Below are 16615 nucleotides of genomic sequence, written 5' to 3' on the forward strand. Positions count from 1 at the left end.
ATTACTGTCAGTTTGAGGCTGGCCAGAATGACATGGCAAGAGTCTGTTTCAAAACTTAAGCAGCTAACAAAATGAATGAGTGGACACAGGCTTCAGGTGAGCCCCACAGGAGGAGGCTGGGAGGTGTGGGGAGGGCCCAGAGTGCCAGACAAGGTCTGGCCCTTTACCCCAAGCTCAGCCTTCACTCCCCGCCAACACATGGACAAGCCCAGGCAGGCGAGGGAAACAACCTTCCATGGGGTGTATGCCTAGGGTAAGCCCAGTGACAGGCCCTCACCTCCCTGCCTCATCAGCCCACCTCCACCTGCCTCCAGCTCCTCATCGTATCCCTCAAGCGCTCCAAGACTTGGAAGGAGTCCAGGTCTGGCCAGCACCCAGAGTTCAGGTCCCTGTGGGAGGCATTTCTTTTCAACCCCTGACACTTCCATGTGACTTTACAATGCAAGGCCATTCCCCCCACATGCCACAGAACAGGGACGCTGCTAAAACAGATGTCTGCACATCTGGACATCACAGCATGGACAGGTGAACAACACCATTCAATTACACGGCTGTGTGGATGGGGCTGGAGAGACACAGGAGGGCAAGGAAGCTGATAACAACACAGCAGGGTCAGCCAAGTGGGGGTGGCACACACCTTTAATCATAGCATTTGGGAGGCAGAAGCAGGCAGATCTCTGTAAGTTCGAGGCCAGCCTGGTCTACAGTTCTGGGACAGTCAGGGCTACACAGAGAAACCCTGTATGGAAAAAACAAAAACAAAAACAAAAAAATCCAGCAGGGTTAGAACACACCCACGAAAGCAGCCACGAACTTGGAAATGACACTGGTTTGTGGGGGCTGCTGGGGAGCTGCTGTGACGGGGCTAGACGGAAAGCTGGGCTGGGTGGCGAGTCCTAGTGCCACAAGAACAGGGTGCAGGAAGCCAGGGGTGCAGAGGTAGTGAGGGACTGCTGGAACTTGGACATGGGAAAGGCCAGGATTCTCTCCTGTCTGAGCAGGTGTCCCACCAGTCATGACTGAAGGGAAAGAACATTTTCCTCAACCCTGCCATCCCATAAGAACCAGCTTTATGATGGCCAGCAGGTTGGGAGTGAGAGGGGAGCCATGTTCCCTGGGCACAGAGACGCCATTCTAAAGAAAGATGCTGGCGATGGTTGCATGTATTTGACATCATGAACTTAACAATGGCTAAGAGGATAATTTTGTTCTGTGGGTTTTATATTTATGTGTACGTGTTCACACATGTGCACATGTATGTGGAGGCCAAAGATCAGCCCTGGGCCTCGTCCTCAGTTTCTGTCCACCTTGCCTTGTGTGTGTGTTTGTCTGTCTCAAGACAGGGTCTCTCTGTGTAACAGCTATGGCAGTCCTGGAACTAGCTATGCAGACCAAGCTGGCCTCAAACTCACAGAGATCTGCCTGCCTCTGCCTCCCAAGTGCTGGGATTAAAGGCGTGTGCCACCACCGTCCAGACACCTTGTTTTTTTGAACAGGTTCTCTCCCTGCCCAAGAGTGCAGATTAAACTGGGCTTGCTGGCCAGTGAGCCTCAGGGACCCCAGCCTCCACCACCCTTGTGCTGGGAACAAGTGTGAGCCACCACGGCTGCCTTTTTAATGGAGCTTCTAGGGATTGAGCTCAGGTTCCCGAGCTTGCGAGGCAAGGGCTTGGCCAGCTGAGTCATCTCCCTGGCTGCTTTCATCACAATCTTTAAAAATCGCAAACAAAATACCATAGAGTTAGGGAGATGGTTCAGGGGTCAAGAGCAATGGAGGAAGATACCATTGACCTCTGATCTACACACACACAGAGGCATAGATGAGCACACTTGCATATACATGTGAACACACATGATACTACACACACACACACACACACACACACACACACACAATGCTGGGGCATCTGGGAAAACCTACCTCCGGAGCTTTAAGCCAACAAAGTGCAGACAACAAACAACCTCCCCTAGAAACAGGTGAACCTGTAACAACAGAGGCCCACCTCCCACCCAGATCTGGCCTTCTAACCCTTCTCTAACCAGTGCCTTAGGCAGCCACTGCCGTCCAATCAATGATAGCCTTGAGCCCAGCACCCTAGCCTCCCCAACAGCTGGTCTCCACAAGAGGCAGGCTGCGACGCCAGGGCGGGGTGTCTGGGCCTGCTGTGGGCGCTCCAGCTGGGCACAGCTAAGTGGCAACTGAGGTCACAGCAGCTGTGGCGCCCTGCCGGTAATAGCTCCCTTCCTCAGCCACTTCACCTAATTGCTTCTCAAGGCACCAGCCATCAGGCTGCCCTGCTGGGAAAATCACTAACAGAGCCTTGGGGCTGGGGAGGGGAGGCCTCGGGACTGTGGAAGGTAGCGGGCTCCCATGGCAGCCCAGTCCTGTCAATGGGCCTCAGTTTGGGGGCTGGGGAAGTGAGGCCGTCTCTCAGCCAATACAGAGGTGACACGTTCCTCCACGTGCTGGGAGCCGGTACCTTCTAAAGGCCCCGCATGTGTCTGTCAGTCGGGTGGTAAAGACTCTGACTTAGTTCACTGTGTCCACCCTGGTTCCATGGCGGGAATCCACAGGTAAAGAAAGAAGGAGAAAAGGAGAGGGAATGGAGGGACGAATTGACAGAGAAAGCTAAGGAAGTTGGGATGAAGAGTGCAGAAGGGAGAGAGGGAGATAAAAGGAGAGAGAGGCAGAGGCAGACATGAAGAGACACAGTAACAGAGACAAGGGTTGGTGACAGGCAGAATATCCTAACCGCCATACTCAGAGGGAAAAGCCAGAGTACAGAAGGCCTCAGCTGTTCATCTGCCCTAGGTTTGGGGACAGCAGGCCTTGGCTGTCCCTTACCTCTGTGATTTGGAGAAATCTAATACAGCCACCCACAATCACTCCTCACTGTGGAACATCTACCTGATCCGGTCTGGACCAACCTGGAGGCCCCAGGTGACATATGGGCAGACTCTGCTCAGCGAACAAGGGGGCTCCACAGGGCAGCTGCCATGCAGAGGTGTGGCAGCCAGAGACCCAGGGGAGACGGTGGGCTGAGGGACACAGGCCCTGAGAGTGACTGCCCCAGTCAGGGTGCAAATGTGGCTGTCGATTCCCCATTGTGCTGACCCCTTCTCTCTCATTAGACTAAAGCCACCAACACTTATTTGGGCCCCGTGGCCCGGATCAGGACCATGTTTCCCAGCCTCTCTTGCAACTGGGTGTCCTCTCAATGTGACTGTGCCTTCTCTCTCCTCCCTCTTGAGAGCACGGCATGAGCTGAGATCATGTTTAGTGGGGGGCTACTGAAGACCTGGGCGCTCAACCTCAGTGAGCAGCTCTGCCCAGCACGAACAGGTCCTGCGCTGAAGCAGCCTTGGGCTGCTGTAGGAATGGCTCTGCCTGCTGGAGCATCTGCCTCCTTCCCCTTGCCTCGTGTCTCAGAGGTCACTAAAGACAGGCCTGCATGGAGGGTTCCGAGTTAGGTGAGTCAACACGCGGGATCAACTGTATGGCTCTGTTCCTGAAGGAGCCCTCCTGCCAGTGTCCTCGTGTGTGCTCCAAGGCACCATCTTGGGCAGCACTGTGCTCTTGAAGAGCTCAGCCTCATGCCAGGGAGCCTAGCTGCAACTTGCATGGATTTAACGTTCAAAGGCTGCAAATATTTACTGAAAAACCAAACTGAGCGACTCCCTCAGGTAAGGTATAAAGTGATCCATAAACACAGAAAAAGACTTAGCACCATCTGTTATCAGGGATGACGAGGAAAGCTGAGGGATGAGGATCACAGTTCAAGGCCAGTCTGAACTACAGACCCACAGAGAGACACCACTTCCCAACCGCTGGAATGGTCGAATAGAGGAGACAGCCAACACCAAGCGCCGGCAAGGAATAGAGAGATCCACGCCACGTCACCCAGCAGCTGTACAAACAGATCAGCAAAGTCACCACGGAACTCGGGAAAACGGCACATAGGTCCATGAGCATCCAAGTCAGCCTTATCCACAGCAGACAAGAGTGGAGACACACCAAGCATCCACGGGATAATGAGCGGGTAATTAAACACATGGACTATCACCTGATCACCAACAGGAATGGCCGCTGAGAGTGTGATAGGAACGGAAGGCCTCGTGGGGTGGGATGCTGGTTATGTGAGAAGTCCAGGGACAGGAAGCAGATTCTAGTTCTGCGCTGAGGACTGGGAACAGAGAGTGGGGAGGACTGGGAACAGAGAGTGGGGAGGACTGGGAACAGAGAGAGAGTGGGGAGTGCTGCACCTGAGGTGATGAGGTTGTTCTGGGAGTGGACAGTGGAGGCAGGACGCACTGACACCATTGACAGGGCACTAAGCAGGTGGGTTGATGGCCTTGGCTTTATCTCAGGGTTGGCTGAGGTGCTGGGTTTTCATCAGGCCCCTGGACAGGGCACTTCCCACTCTGCCTCTCCCCCCCTTAGGACACTTGATCCCTGCTGCTTGGGTACTTGGGTTGTTTTGGAAGACTGTGGAACCTTCAGGCGGTGGAGCCTGGCCTGGGGAAGTGGGTCACTGGTGATAACTCAGCCCCACTTCCTGTCTGTAGACATGATGTTCCCCTGGCAGCCTCAGGCTTTTGATAGCTACCACCACCATGACAGACAGTGAACTATGCAACCAGCTCTTCTACCCTGGAGCTCTGGGAAAAGCGACTAATCCCAGGCTGTAGAGGAGCCCGGGAGCTTCCAGGTGATGTCTCTAAGGCTGCTGGGAGTGAGCGGGCATCTCCTTCCTGCAAAGGTTGAGAACTCTCAGGTGCATGAGCAAACACACCTGCCAGGCTCCGCTACTTCCCGCTGAGAACTTTCTGGATAGTAACATCGAGGACAGAGGAAAGCAAGACCATGGGGAGAGAGCCCCAATGCTGTCTGTGCCTGCTGTCCACTCCAGCAGTGGGAGCTAGCTCAGGGACATTTAGATTGAGCTAACCTTGCAACCACACCTGACTCCATGGTGGGCTGTGTGCTACACAGACTGGAGAGACCCCAAGTTATCAGTTATACTTCAAAACACCCTAGAATCAGGCATTACACAACACACACACAGCTTTAAGCCTTGGAGGCCAAGGTCGGTGAGCTGTTTCCATATCCTACTCGGCTCCTTTTATCACTGCCTCTGTTTCTCCCTTCTACCTCCAACCTGGGAAAGGGAAGCCTACGCTTGGCTGCTTGATTCCAAGGCAAGAGGTGGCAGTAGGTATCCCATAGGGAGCAGAGCCCATCCTAGTCTATGAATGACAACACAGGCCCCAGCGTTGAACCTGGAGGGGGCAGGAGCACTAAAGACACAGAGGGTGGACACTTTCAAAGGCCAGGACCAGAGGCAGTGCTGCGAAATTCCCAGGGCTGAGCTGAACGTGCTTCTCACTCCACTGAACCATCTGTACAGCTGCAGACACACACGCACGCACGTACGCACACACACCTTCCGTAGGGAGATTATCATGGAATTCCACCAGCAAAAATTCCATGAGTAGAAACCCTGCATGCTGGAGCCCATGCTGAGGACACAATCATGGCCTCCTGTAGAGTGGAAGGCCTGGGCCAGTACCTGGCAATGAGACCTAGGGGTCACTGTTGTAACAAGCACCTTGGCTGCAGAACTCAAAGCCAATGGTGGAGGGTTGGCCCTCTGCACAGAGGAGTGCCTTGGCTGGCCATGGAAGAGTATCAGGCAGCGGGCAGGCTCCATAGTGTCCTGCTTCCTGCCAACCTGCAGTCTCAGTTCAGTCTTCCTGGGACACGGTCCTTGTAGAAGTTACTAAGGTAAGATGAGGCCACTATGGACTCCAAGGGCCCGTATTCAATGGCTAGTTTTTTGTTTTTTGTTTCTTACAAGGAAAAGAACACAGGGCTATGACGGCTCAGCAGGTGAAGGCGCTGGTCAGATGGTCCTGGTGACCTGAGTTCAAACCCCAGAGCTCACGTAAGGGCAGAGGAGAGAACTGACTCCACAAAGCAGTCCCCTGAACTTCATACATGCACCACGGTAAACTCTCCATGAAGGGGGAAAAAAAAAAGGAAGAAAAGAAAGTAAACACAGAGGGACATAGGCAGAGGTCAGAGTGATGGGACCACAAGACATGGAACTTAGGAATTTCAAGAAACCCTACAAGCAACCTATTGGGACAGAAGTTTCTACCCTGGTCTTGCGGAGGAGAAATGACTCCACCCACTGCAGCCTCCAGAATCCCACACAGGACAGATTCTTGCTGCTGTGACTGCCTGGTCTATGGCACTTTGCCACAGCGGCCATGAGGCTTTTTTTTAGCAGGATGGAGAGGTTCCCAGAAGAGTCAGTGTGGCTGGAGCCATGGTGCATGGGAAGACCACAGGACCAGGCAGCTATGTCAGATGTCACAGCAAGGTCTAGCATCGACCTCACAAAGAACCAGCGCAAAGCAGTGGGTGCGCCGAGCCCGGCAGTGCACACCCATCACTCTGGAGACTCAGGCCACGGCAGGAGGCTCGAACACAGCCCCTTTCTCGGGCATGTGAACCGCCTGAGCAAGCAGGCGCTGTGAGCTCCCTGCAAAAGGTACAGGTGGGCCTAAGGAAGGCAGAGGAACAAAGAACAAAGACAGCCCGCTGGGATGACAGCCTGTCACTGAAAGATACAGAGACCCTGTACATGCATCCACCGGTGGGAGCAAGGGGCACAGGAGCTGAGGCTAGGATAATAAATGTCTGGATACCCTAGGCTGAGTCTACTGGGGTCAGCTTGACCCTGGGATGGTCATGCGGACACACTAGCGACATGGTATATGTACGGCATGTGGTACAGGACTCCACTTGCCATCCTACAGACTTTAGACACCTGCCGAGGTCACAGACAGCAGAGCCACTTAGCACTTCTGCAAGAAGATGGGGAAAGAGTATTTAGTGAGAAGGTCAGACTGGATTCAGAAGACACACCATGATGTTGCCAAATCCCAGGACAGACCACTAAGATCCCATGGAGGCCCATTCCAGGGATCTTCTAAACAGCAACAGGCTCATTTAGGGAAAGGAGAGTGCTATGGGCCTGAGTCCCACAGATTCTTCCCCTGATTGGGACTGAAGGACTAAGGCCCAGTGAGCTGTGGACACAGCAGGCCCCAGCTGACTTGTTTCTCTTCTGAATCCTGCTGAGCCTCTTAGAATCCAGGTGACAGCTGCCTGAGACTGTGCAGCCATCCTAGACTACCATGTGACCAGCAGTTCCATAGGAAGGGCATGTGACAGCTGTCCTAACTGTGGCTTCCAACCACAGGGTCTAATTGTTTGCAGCAAGGTGAGAGCCCTTGCGGTGGAGACCAGGAGGCAGTGCTGGCATGGGCAGAGGCTGCCCACATTCCCAAGTTTATGGGCCTATGAGAAATACCACAGAAGGTGCCAGACAGCCAAGGTCACGATCTCCCAGCTCACCGAGGCAGAACTGAGGCTTCTGGGTAAACCCAGAACCTTGGATGGTGTACACCAGCCATTGGGCTCCAGTATCCCCTCAGCTGCTCCTGCGTCTAGTCACTTCCCAGAACCCTAAAACCCGTCCCCACCCACCCTGTTCAGTTTCAAGCTGCAGGGCTGAGCACACACAGATGGGTCTTTGCCCACCAGAGGTGTGCCAGCCTCCCACAGGGGCAGGAGCCTAACCCTGGACCAGGAAGTGCTATACTGTGAGGCAGAGCTGCCAGTGGGGGAACAAAGGGACTTGAGCATTCTCTGGGGTGCTCAGAGGCAGGCGGGACTGTGGCCAGATTAGTAAGCATATAAGTAAATCTCCCGAAATTAATGTAACAAAGCTCCACCTGCTACACAGATTTTCCAAAACACAGAAGAGCCGAAATCAGGGTGTGGTCTGCGTCGAGCCCCTCTGGATCGGCTCCAGGAAAACCCCTTCCCTTAAATTCCCTAATGTCTAGACGTTGCTTGCATTCCTTGGTTCCTGGGCTCTTTTTCCATCTTTGTACTTCACAGCTCTAACCTCTGCTTTCACAGCCGCCCTCGTGCGAGGACCCTGTGATGACACCAGGCCACCTGAGGGGGGGTGTCCATGATAATCACCCACTTCCACATCCTCAACAACATCTGCAAAGTCCTTTTGTCATGAGAGGTGACATAGTTGCTGGTTCTGGGCTTGAGAAGTGGGTGCACTTCAGGGGTCTCTGTTCAGCCCCTTGGAACACATCCATAAACCCAGTACCCCTCGGCCTCTTCCTGGGAGCTGCATCTGTCACGGCACAGGCTCACAGCCTGCATCTCTCAGCAGACCATAATGCTACAGGGGAGGGCGGTGCAGAAATGGGATGGGTAGCAGGATGTCCTCTACAGCCATACTCCTAGACTGCTAGATCAGAAATGCCCAGAACATTCCGACCAAGGAAGGGCTTCAGAGCAAGGGCTCCAGCCACATCGACACTCACATCTCAACAGTGAAGAAATGGGTACACCGGGCTGCACCAGTGGGGAGACTCCTGGGACAGGAGGACAAGAAGGGACAAGCTCAGAGAACCAGACACAGTGCAATGCTAGCATCACAAGGCAAGTGTGGCACATGTATAGCAGGTCCCCTTGTAACAAGGAGGGCTGAGATCTCAGGTTCCATCCCTAAACCTGTTCTGTCCACTTATTTCAGGCACCCACCATAACTATTAGTGACAGGACAGCCACTCTATTAAGTCAAACATGGTCGCTTGAAGACAGCAACTCGGTGGCACTCGGGTGAGCATCATCCATGGCATAGTTAGGATGGACAAGACAAAGTCACAGGATGAGTCACAGCCTGGGAAGGGTGGGGTGGGGTGGTGCCAGACAGCACCGCTCACCTCAGAATGGTGCCCGGTGAGAGGCCTGTGAGAACACAGGGAAAGCCTGTCCCAAAGCTGGGGGGTGGGGAGACTCATGAATTGTTTACTTATGGGATTTATGGAGAGACCACAGTTGACCACAGGAAGATGAATGGATGAGAAAGACCATGGCATTTGCATGCAGTGCTGAAGGGACAGCCTTAGCTCAAGATGGTACACAGGGGCTTCCTATCCCTTAACAAGGGCATGCTATTTCAGCACCTTAATGGGGAACAGCAGGGGATGGACACTCTCCTGAGTGGGCCTCTTCCCAGGTGTACACACCCACTTTCCTAGAGGTAGTGTTGAATAAAGACTCTTATCTTATTTCTCACTTAATGGCTTTGTGTCCATGTGTTAGTGTGTGTGTGTGTGTGTGTGTGTGTGGTGTGTGTGTGTGTGTGTGTGCAGTACCCACGGAGACCAGAGGAGGGCGTCTGAGTCACTGGAGCTGTATAGGTGCTGCCTGATGTGGGTGTTGGGAACTGAACTTGAGTCCCCCTAACCACGGAGCATCTCCCCAGCCCCAGCGCTGTCTTTAAAGGGTACTTGAAGGTGCCAGAGCTCTCTTGCCCTCACCAAGATGGGCCTCAGGAGGGGTTCTCCAAAAGTGATGGCACCTCTCAGAGTTAACTCTCCTTGTGCCTGGCCCCAGCCTTCCTGGAGCCATCACCAAGACAGCCTGGAATGTCTGATAAGGATGCCATGGGAGTTTCTCACTACACTTATCGAAGGAGCCCTGACATGCAGGCTTAGAATGGAGCAGCATGGCCCCGTGACTCTGTCATCTTAATGGTAACTGTGATGACCCCAGAGATGGACGCTCTGCAGCGGCAGCTCAGCTACTTGTGGCTCTTGCTGGACTCAAGGCTCCGTGAGTCACTTGCCATCTGCACCCTATCAACACTAGCCTCTGGCTCCCCTCCTTGGTTCTCACATTCTAAGCCCACTGGGAAGATGCAGGAGACACGGATTCAGGCTCACAGCCTGGGGTGGTGGCTTGCCTTCTAGATGATGCTGCACTGCCTCCCCACCTCCAACAGAAGACTCTGGGTACCAGGAGTCAGCAATCGGAGCAGTGCTGGGGTGACACCGGCGATGATGGGACCAGCCGTAAACTGGGCCCCACATCATGGGCTCCACTACCCTCTAGTGCAGGGGTTCTTAGCCTTCCTGCTATGGTGACCCTTTAATGCAGTTCCCTGTGTTGTAGTGACCCCCTCCCAACCATAAAGTTACCTCCTTGCTACTCACAACTGTAATTTTGCTACTGTTGTAAACTGTATTATAAATATCTGATAGGCTGGATATCTGATAAGTGATCCCAAGAGGGGTCATGACCCACAGGTTGAGAACCACCGCTCTAGTGGGAACCCTTGCTTATAGAGCAGCCTGCCCTGGCCATTTGGCAGTGACAATAGAGTTTAACACAGGCCCCTGCTGTTTTCAATGCCAGAGTCTAAGAAGCTGGTTCCTGACTGCTGGTGAGGGTCTGATGCCTCTTGTCTTTCCTATCAGTCACAACCAGTCCAGACCCCACAGTGTGGCACATGCCAATAACCTAAGACTAGCCTGGAGGGCACCCAGGGAATTGGCAAACCTGTACACAATACATGTTATAGGTCCCATACTATGTGGGGGTAGAATGGGGGACCCTTTCATCAACTGGCTTCTTTCTCAAAAGACTCTGAAATCGCATCTGCGTAAATGCAGAACCAGGGTCCATTTCATCTCATGGTCATGCCACTGGTAAGGAAACAGGACTGGGCCATCTCTGTAGCCTTAGCCATGCAGAAAACAAGCCTGGGGTCAGGCAGTCATTGGGGGTTTAGCACATGGATGTGCTTCATGGTTTCAACAGACTAGGTTACTAGGTTGGTGCCTGAGGGTGTGTGTGTAGGTCTGTTGGTGCCCTGGTGCACAAGGATACACACGTCTCCTCCTTGCCTCCTTCCTCCACCCGTCCCTTTGCCCACTAGGGAAAACACAACAGAGGAACCACAGGAGACAGAAACACTGGCTGACTGGCCAGGACCCAAGGCCCTGGTGAGTGACTCAGAGCTCACTCACACCCAGGTTGATCCCAACTGCTCTGAGTCCTTCTTGTCCTCATATGCCTACCGCCGGGCTTTCCTGAGGTGTGGAGGCCACTGTGTGCCAGCCTATGTCTATCTTGGCATTCTCACACTCTGGGGAAAGCAGGCCAGGGGCAGGTGCTGGGAATAGTATGGCTCCTTTGCTATAGATGAGGAAATTGAGGCACAGAGAGAAACACCGACTACGAGGGTTGAGGGCTCTCTCCCCGCATGGGCTTGGGTCCAACTCCGCCTCCCTGTTCCAGGGAGACCAGCTTCACCCAGGGTCCCATGGCATCTATATAGAAACTACCGTGGGTCCCCTATTCTCATGCCTAACACTGGGGATCTGGTGGTGGTTATATGGGACATCAGGTCTGTGGAAGGTATCCTGTGATACTTGCTCCTGCTTCTCAAATCTTCATTCGTGAAGTCTAAAGCCAAGCACGGCATCATGTGCCTTTAATCCCAGCACTCAGAAGGCAAAGGTTGGCAGATCTCTTTGAATTTAGGGCCAGCCTGGCTTTCACGGTGAGCTCCAGGGTAGCCAGAGCAATATAGAGAGACTTTGTTTCAAGCAAACACACAAACAACAACAACAACAAAAAGAATTCATCTGGGAACTAACAGGGCTGTGGCCAGCAACCCTAGCCTCTGAGCTGTCCCTCATCCACCAGGGTTCCAAAATACAAGGGAGACAGTAAAATGAAACAAAAGTGGAGGCTAGTTCATTGGATGCTTGGGGGTGCTTGGGGGTGCACACATCAGCTTTCAGCCAGCGCCGTGGCCTTTCTGGCTGTTATTTCCCAACTTTCTGCATGCGGTAAGGGCGCTGCCTTTGTTCACAACAGTAAAAACACCTACAGCTGAGCAGATTCCTAAAATCCCAGGTGAGCGGCCACACTTGCCACTCACAGCCATTTCCAGGTGGTCTTCAGGGCAGTGGGAGGGGCTAACACAGGGTAGGCTCAGACCTCAATACTGAGGTAGAAATTCTGCCTTTCTTTCAGCATGTTAGAGCTCTTGTGCTCCCTTCTAGACCACAGACACCACAGGGGGACAGGTGTCCCACTAGCTGACACCTGTGCCCTGGACTGTGGATCAAAAGTACATACCACTAAAGTTTACCTTGGGGAACCAACAACTTTTTTGGGTTTCCTTACAGAGCCTGGGCGGAGGTTACTGACAGGAATATGGGTGCTTCCCCATAGCCATACAGATGGAGCCTCTGCCCCTAATCCTTCCCCCACCTATAGCCTCTAGCCCTCCCCCAAGACCACGTGCAATCAGGGCAGAAGAGCACACAGCTATTTGGAATGAGAGAATTGGCTACTCAGGTGAAGGCTCCCCACCCCACTTCTAAGGGAAAGTCCACAACCAATAAGCTGAGTCATGATGATCTCCTGCAAGCGGGCACAGGTGATCTGGTGAAGCTGGTGGTAGATTGGCTCAGTGGATAACCCTGTAAACACCCTCACAAAGGTACGACACTAGTCTAATGGGTGTACCACTGCAGAGCGCAGAGGCAACACACAAGCAAGCTCTGGGCTTCCCACAGGGCAGCATCCTCAAGCCTGAGACTGTGGCTCCCCTGTCTGCTGCCTCCTGACTCTCACAGACCAGCCCAGGCTCCCACACTTGCCTGTGTGGTTTCCAGGGAGCCAGCCTGGGGCACCTTCTCTAGCCCTGAGGCTAGCACAATGCACTGACACCAAGCAATAAAAAACACAGGATGTTCCCTGGGGCCCGATGGCCCCTCTGAACCCCAAGTTTAATGCCGCATAGTCTGAGTGGGGCAGCTATTGACCCAAAATACCAAGTCTTATGTGAGTCCCTCACTGCCCCCCCCCAGCTGTTCTGCCCATTGGAAGAGATGTCTCTTGGGGGCCCAGGTGAGTCCCCCAGCCACAGATCTGGGCCACTGAAGTAGCTTCCAGCGTCCTCCCATATCCCTGAGGCAGAAGGCACCAGCCAGCGGGAGGCATGCCCACAGAACAGCAGCCTTCTCTGTCCATCAGTGGTGCACAGGAACAAAACACACTTAGACACATATAAAAGAGGCATCCCTTCCCTCCCTGCAGCCTCTGGACTGCCTCCTAGCCTGTTTAATAGGAAGCTGCAGGTCCTCTAGCCCTCTCAGATCATTTCTTTGCCCCACTTCTGCCCCTAATCACCTGAGGACCTCCAAGGAACACTAAGACTCTGTGGGGGACAAAGAGAGAACCCCTGTGCAGGCCTCACACGGGACACTGCACCTATGGGCAGAGCAGGTCACGAACACCTACTTGGTGACCAAAGACAGGTCCTGCAGGACACTCTGCCCAACCCTACCTGGACGCGGCGATCTCGGCCTTCTGCTTGGCGATGGTGGCTGCCCGTTCGGCTGCCTCCACGGCCCGGTCCACCTTCTCCCGGATCTTACTGGCACGCAGCGGGATGAGGTTCTTGCGCTTGCCGCTCACAAGTACGTTCTGCTTGTATTTCCCCTCCTCCTTGGTGCCGTCGGGGAACGTCATGCACCCGTAGCCGTGCCGCCGGTTGCTGACCCACTCGCCCTCATACTTGAGCCCATCTGAACGCTGGCTCACGCCGAAGCCTGAGCGTTTGTCGTTCTTCCACTCGCCCACATAGGTCTCAGTGGTGGTGGCGTCAATGTCGTCCTCGATGACGGCCAGCTCGGCCTCGGCCTCACCCAGGCTGATGGTGGAGTGGATGTCGCTGGCCGTGGAGCTCACGGTGCTCATACCCGCCTCGCTGCGGAAGGAGCTCTGCTTGCTTCGCTGGCTGGCCAGGCTGCTCTTGGATTCAGACTTGCGCAGCTTCAGGCCGCTCAGTAGGGAGCGCCGGAACAGCCCCTTCTTCTTGCTCTTTAGGATCTCCGAGTCACTGTGGACCACCAGCACGAAGCCACCGCGGGACACGGCTGGGCTGCCGGCCACTGCTGGGGAGGCATCTGGGTGCAGCGCCGCACCATTGGTGTGCTCGCTGCGCAGGGAGTTGATGGACGTCCTCAGGGGCGAGCGGATGACTGCGGCCATGCCATAAGGGACACTCTGCCGCACACCATAGCCCTGGCGCATGCCACCAACCCATTGGCCCTGGTACGTCCCTGGGGAGACAGAAGAGAGAGGGGTGAGCTTTTGGGGCAGGATTTGGGTGACAGGTGTGTGGGACACCCACATCCATCTGCCCCTCAGAACCTCTTCATTGAGGGTGAATCCCAAGTGGGTTTACCTGGGCACAGAGGCAGGGAGAGGAGCCACAACGAGGCTATAAATTGACCTCATTGGTGGTCATGTTCAAAGGCACACCTGTATTGTTTCCCATGGCTGGATTCTGAGACTGCAGTGGGGTATGATACAGAGAGGCAGAATCCAGAGTGACCCTGGGGAGCCTTCAGTGGGAGGTAAAAGAGGGGAGGAAGCGTGGCCTGTGGAATGCCGAAGACCATGAGTCTACTGAGGGCTCCCCTTAGGGAGAGTGAGGTCCCCACTGCCCGTCTACTCGGTGGGCACACCCTAGATGAGCATCAGGTGCATGGGGAAGGGACAATGAGCAGACCACAGACACACAGTAGGACCAGGAGCACAGAAACATGCCACCTCTATACTGCCCTGTCCACAGGAGTCCAAAACAACTCCGTGTCAATAATGGTCAGCCTTGTAGCAAAGCCATGACATGGAAAATTAGCCAAGAAAAGTTGGATGTATTGATGTCACCATACCAAGGCACAACCTTTGCACCATGAAAGTAAAAGCAGCCAGGCATCAAAGAACAAATCCTCCTGGTTCCACCTATAGGGATAAAGCCCCAGGGGTGGGAACAGGAGTTCATGGCTAATGCCCCTCCCTGGGGGCCATTTTTCCATTTGGGGTGACGGAGAAGTTCTAGAGTAGATAGTGACTACATAGTGGCACGTTTAATACCACTGAACAGCATGCTGAAAGGTGCCACGGTATGTGCTTCGGAGGCTGACGCAGGAGAATTATTTGAGCCCAGAAACTCAGAGCCAACCTGGGTAAAACAGCCAAATTCTTTCTCCAAATAAGAAAAGGTGGTTAAGCCGGGCGGTGGTGGCGCACGCCTTTAATCCCAGCACTCGGGAGGCAGAGGCAGGCGGATCTCTGTGAGTTCAAGGCCAGCCTGGTCTATAAGAGCTAGTTCCAGGACGGGTACCAAAGCTACACAGAGAAACCCTGCCTTGAAAAAAACAAAACAAAAATGTGAGAATGTGTGTGTGTGTACAATTCATGGATTGTGCAAGTGTGCACATCTGTGCAGAGGTAAATTGTTGGTGGCTGTATTCCTCGATGACTGTTCTCCACTTTGTTAAGACTTAAAATTTTTAGTTAAAGTATCTTAACTAAAATGTTCTAAAAGGTTTAACTTTTAATTTCACTTATGTGTGTTTTCCTGCATGTACGCAGTGCCGGCAGAGGCCAGAAGAGGGCACCAGATCCCCTGAAACTGGACTTACAGGAGGTTGTGAGCCACCTAAAGTGGGTGATGGGAACTGAACTTGCGACCTCTGGAAGGGCAGTGCACACTCTCTGCCACTGAGCCATCTCTACAGATGTTCCACCTTATCTTTTGAGACAAGAGTTCACTAAACCTGGAGCTCACCAATTCAGGTAGACTGGTTGGCCAGCAAGCATCAGGGATCCACCCACTCACTGCTGCAGTTCCAGGCATGTGCCATGCACCTGGCTTTTTACATGGGTGCTCAGACTGAACTCAGGTCCCTGCACTTGTGTGGCAAGCACTGTACTGACCGAGCCATCTCCTGAGCCCCAAGAAGGCACTGACAACAACAAGGGGACAAGGGGACATTCAGACCCCCACTCCCCTTCCTGTCAGGCTCTGCTATGACTGTCTGACTGGAGGCAAGGTCTGGGACCCCTTCAGCTTCCCTCTCTGCAGACCCAGCAGAAGGGCTCATCACCCTGGGAGGGGCTCTTCCAGCCCACGACAGCAGATGCCCCGAGGCGGACACTGGTATCATTCTGAGGCACAAGGTGTCAAACCAAACGATTTCAGCACAAACTTGGTTCTCCCACGCATTCTAAAGATACAGCAGGCCAGGACCTTTCTTTTCAGATGTGACATGACCGGGACTCCATAGTAGTTGCCTCCTCTGGTCCCTTACCCCCCCCCCCATCACCCAGGACCCCTTCCTCATTTACAGACCTCTGAGATAAATGCATGCCATTGTCAGGTGTGAGCCAGGCGACCCCACTCAGGGTCCACTCTCAGCTGTTTTCTCCCCTCACAGCCCCCAGCCACGTGGTCCCAGCCAGATCAGACTTAAGGAGATCGGGTTAACTGAGGCTGAGTTCACAGAGTGTCTCCCTAGTCAAACCCAAGCCCTCCAGGTCAACCCAGCTCATGTTTCTCCCTAGCCACTAGTAACACACCAGTCACTTGAACCAACCATCCACATACTACACTGGCCCAGACTAGTACCAGGTCCCTGAAGGGCCCAGAGTGTCCCTTCCTGGCTACCCAGGCACCAACCTCACACTGCAGGCACACAGCTTTTACTGATGCGTGGCTCTCAGCAGTAACAGATGCTCAGGGCTTTGAACAAATCTGCCCAGAGCTGCAGATTTGGTCCTTGGTGAAACATAACTGGTGGCCGACAGCACAACCCAGTGACAGAACACATACTTAGCACATGCGAGGGCCTGGGATCCACCC

The 16615-nt window shown here is 53.8% G+C and overlaps 1 protein-coding gene across 1 annotated transcript in view; it reads right to left on the minus strand.

Annotated features, from left to right (window-relative positions):
• Nucleotides 1-16615, minus strand: part of Jph3 (junctophilin 3) — a 52270-nt gene that overhangs the window by 18139 nt on the left and 17516 nt on the right. Inside the window, exon 2 of the mRNA XM_041650136.1 lies at nt 13250-14027. Within this exon, the coding sequence (XP_041506070.1) occupies nt 13250-14027 (778 nt within the window). The remainder of the gene's footprint in view (nt 1-13249; nt 14028-16615) is intronic.

The sequence above is a fragment of the Microtus oregoni genome, unplaced genomic scaffold, assembly GCF_018167655.1.
Source record: "Microtus oregoni isolate MIOR12 unplaced genomic scaffold, Mior012 000004F_ref0000308, whole genome shotgun sequence".
NCBI lineage: Eukaryota > Metazoa > Chordata > Mammalia > Rodentia > Cricetidae > Microtus > Microtus oregoni.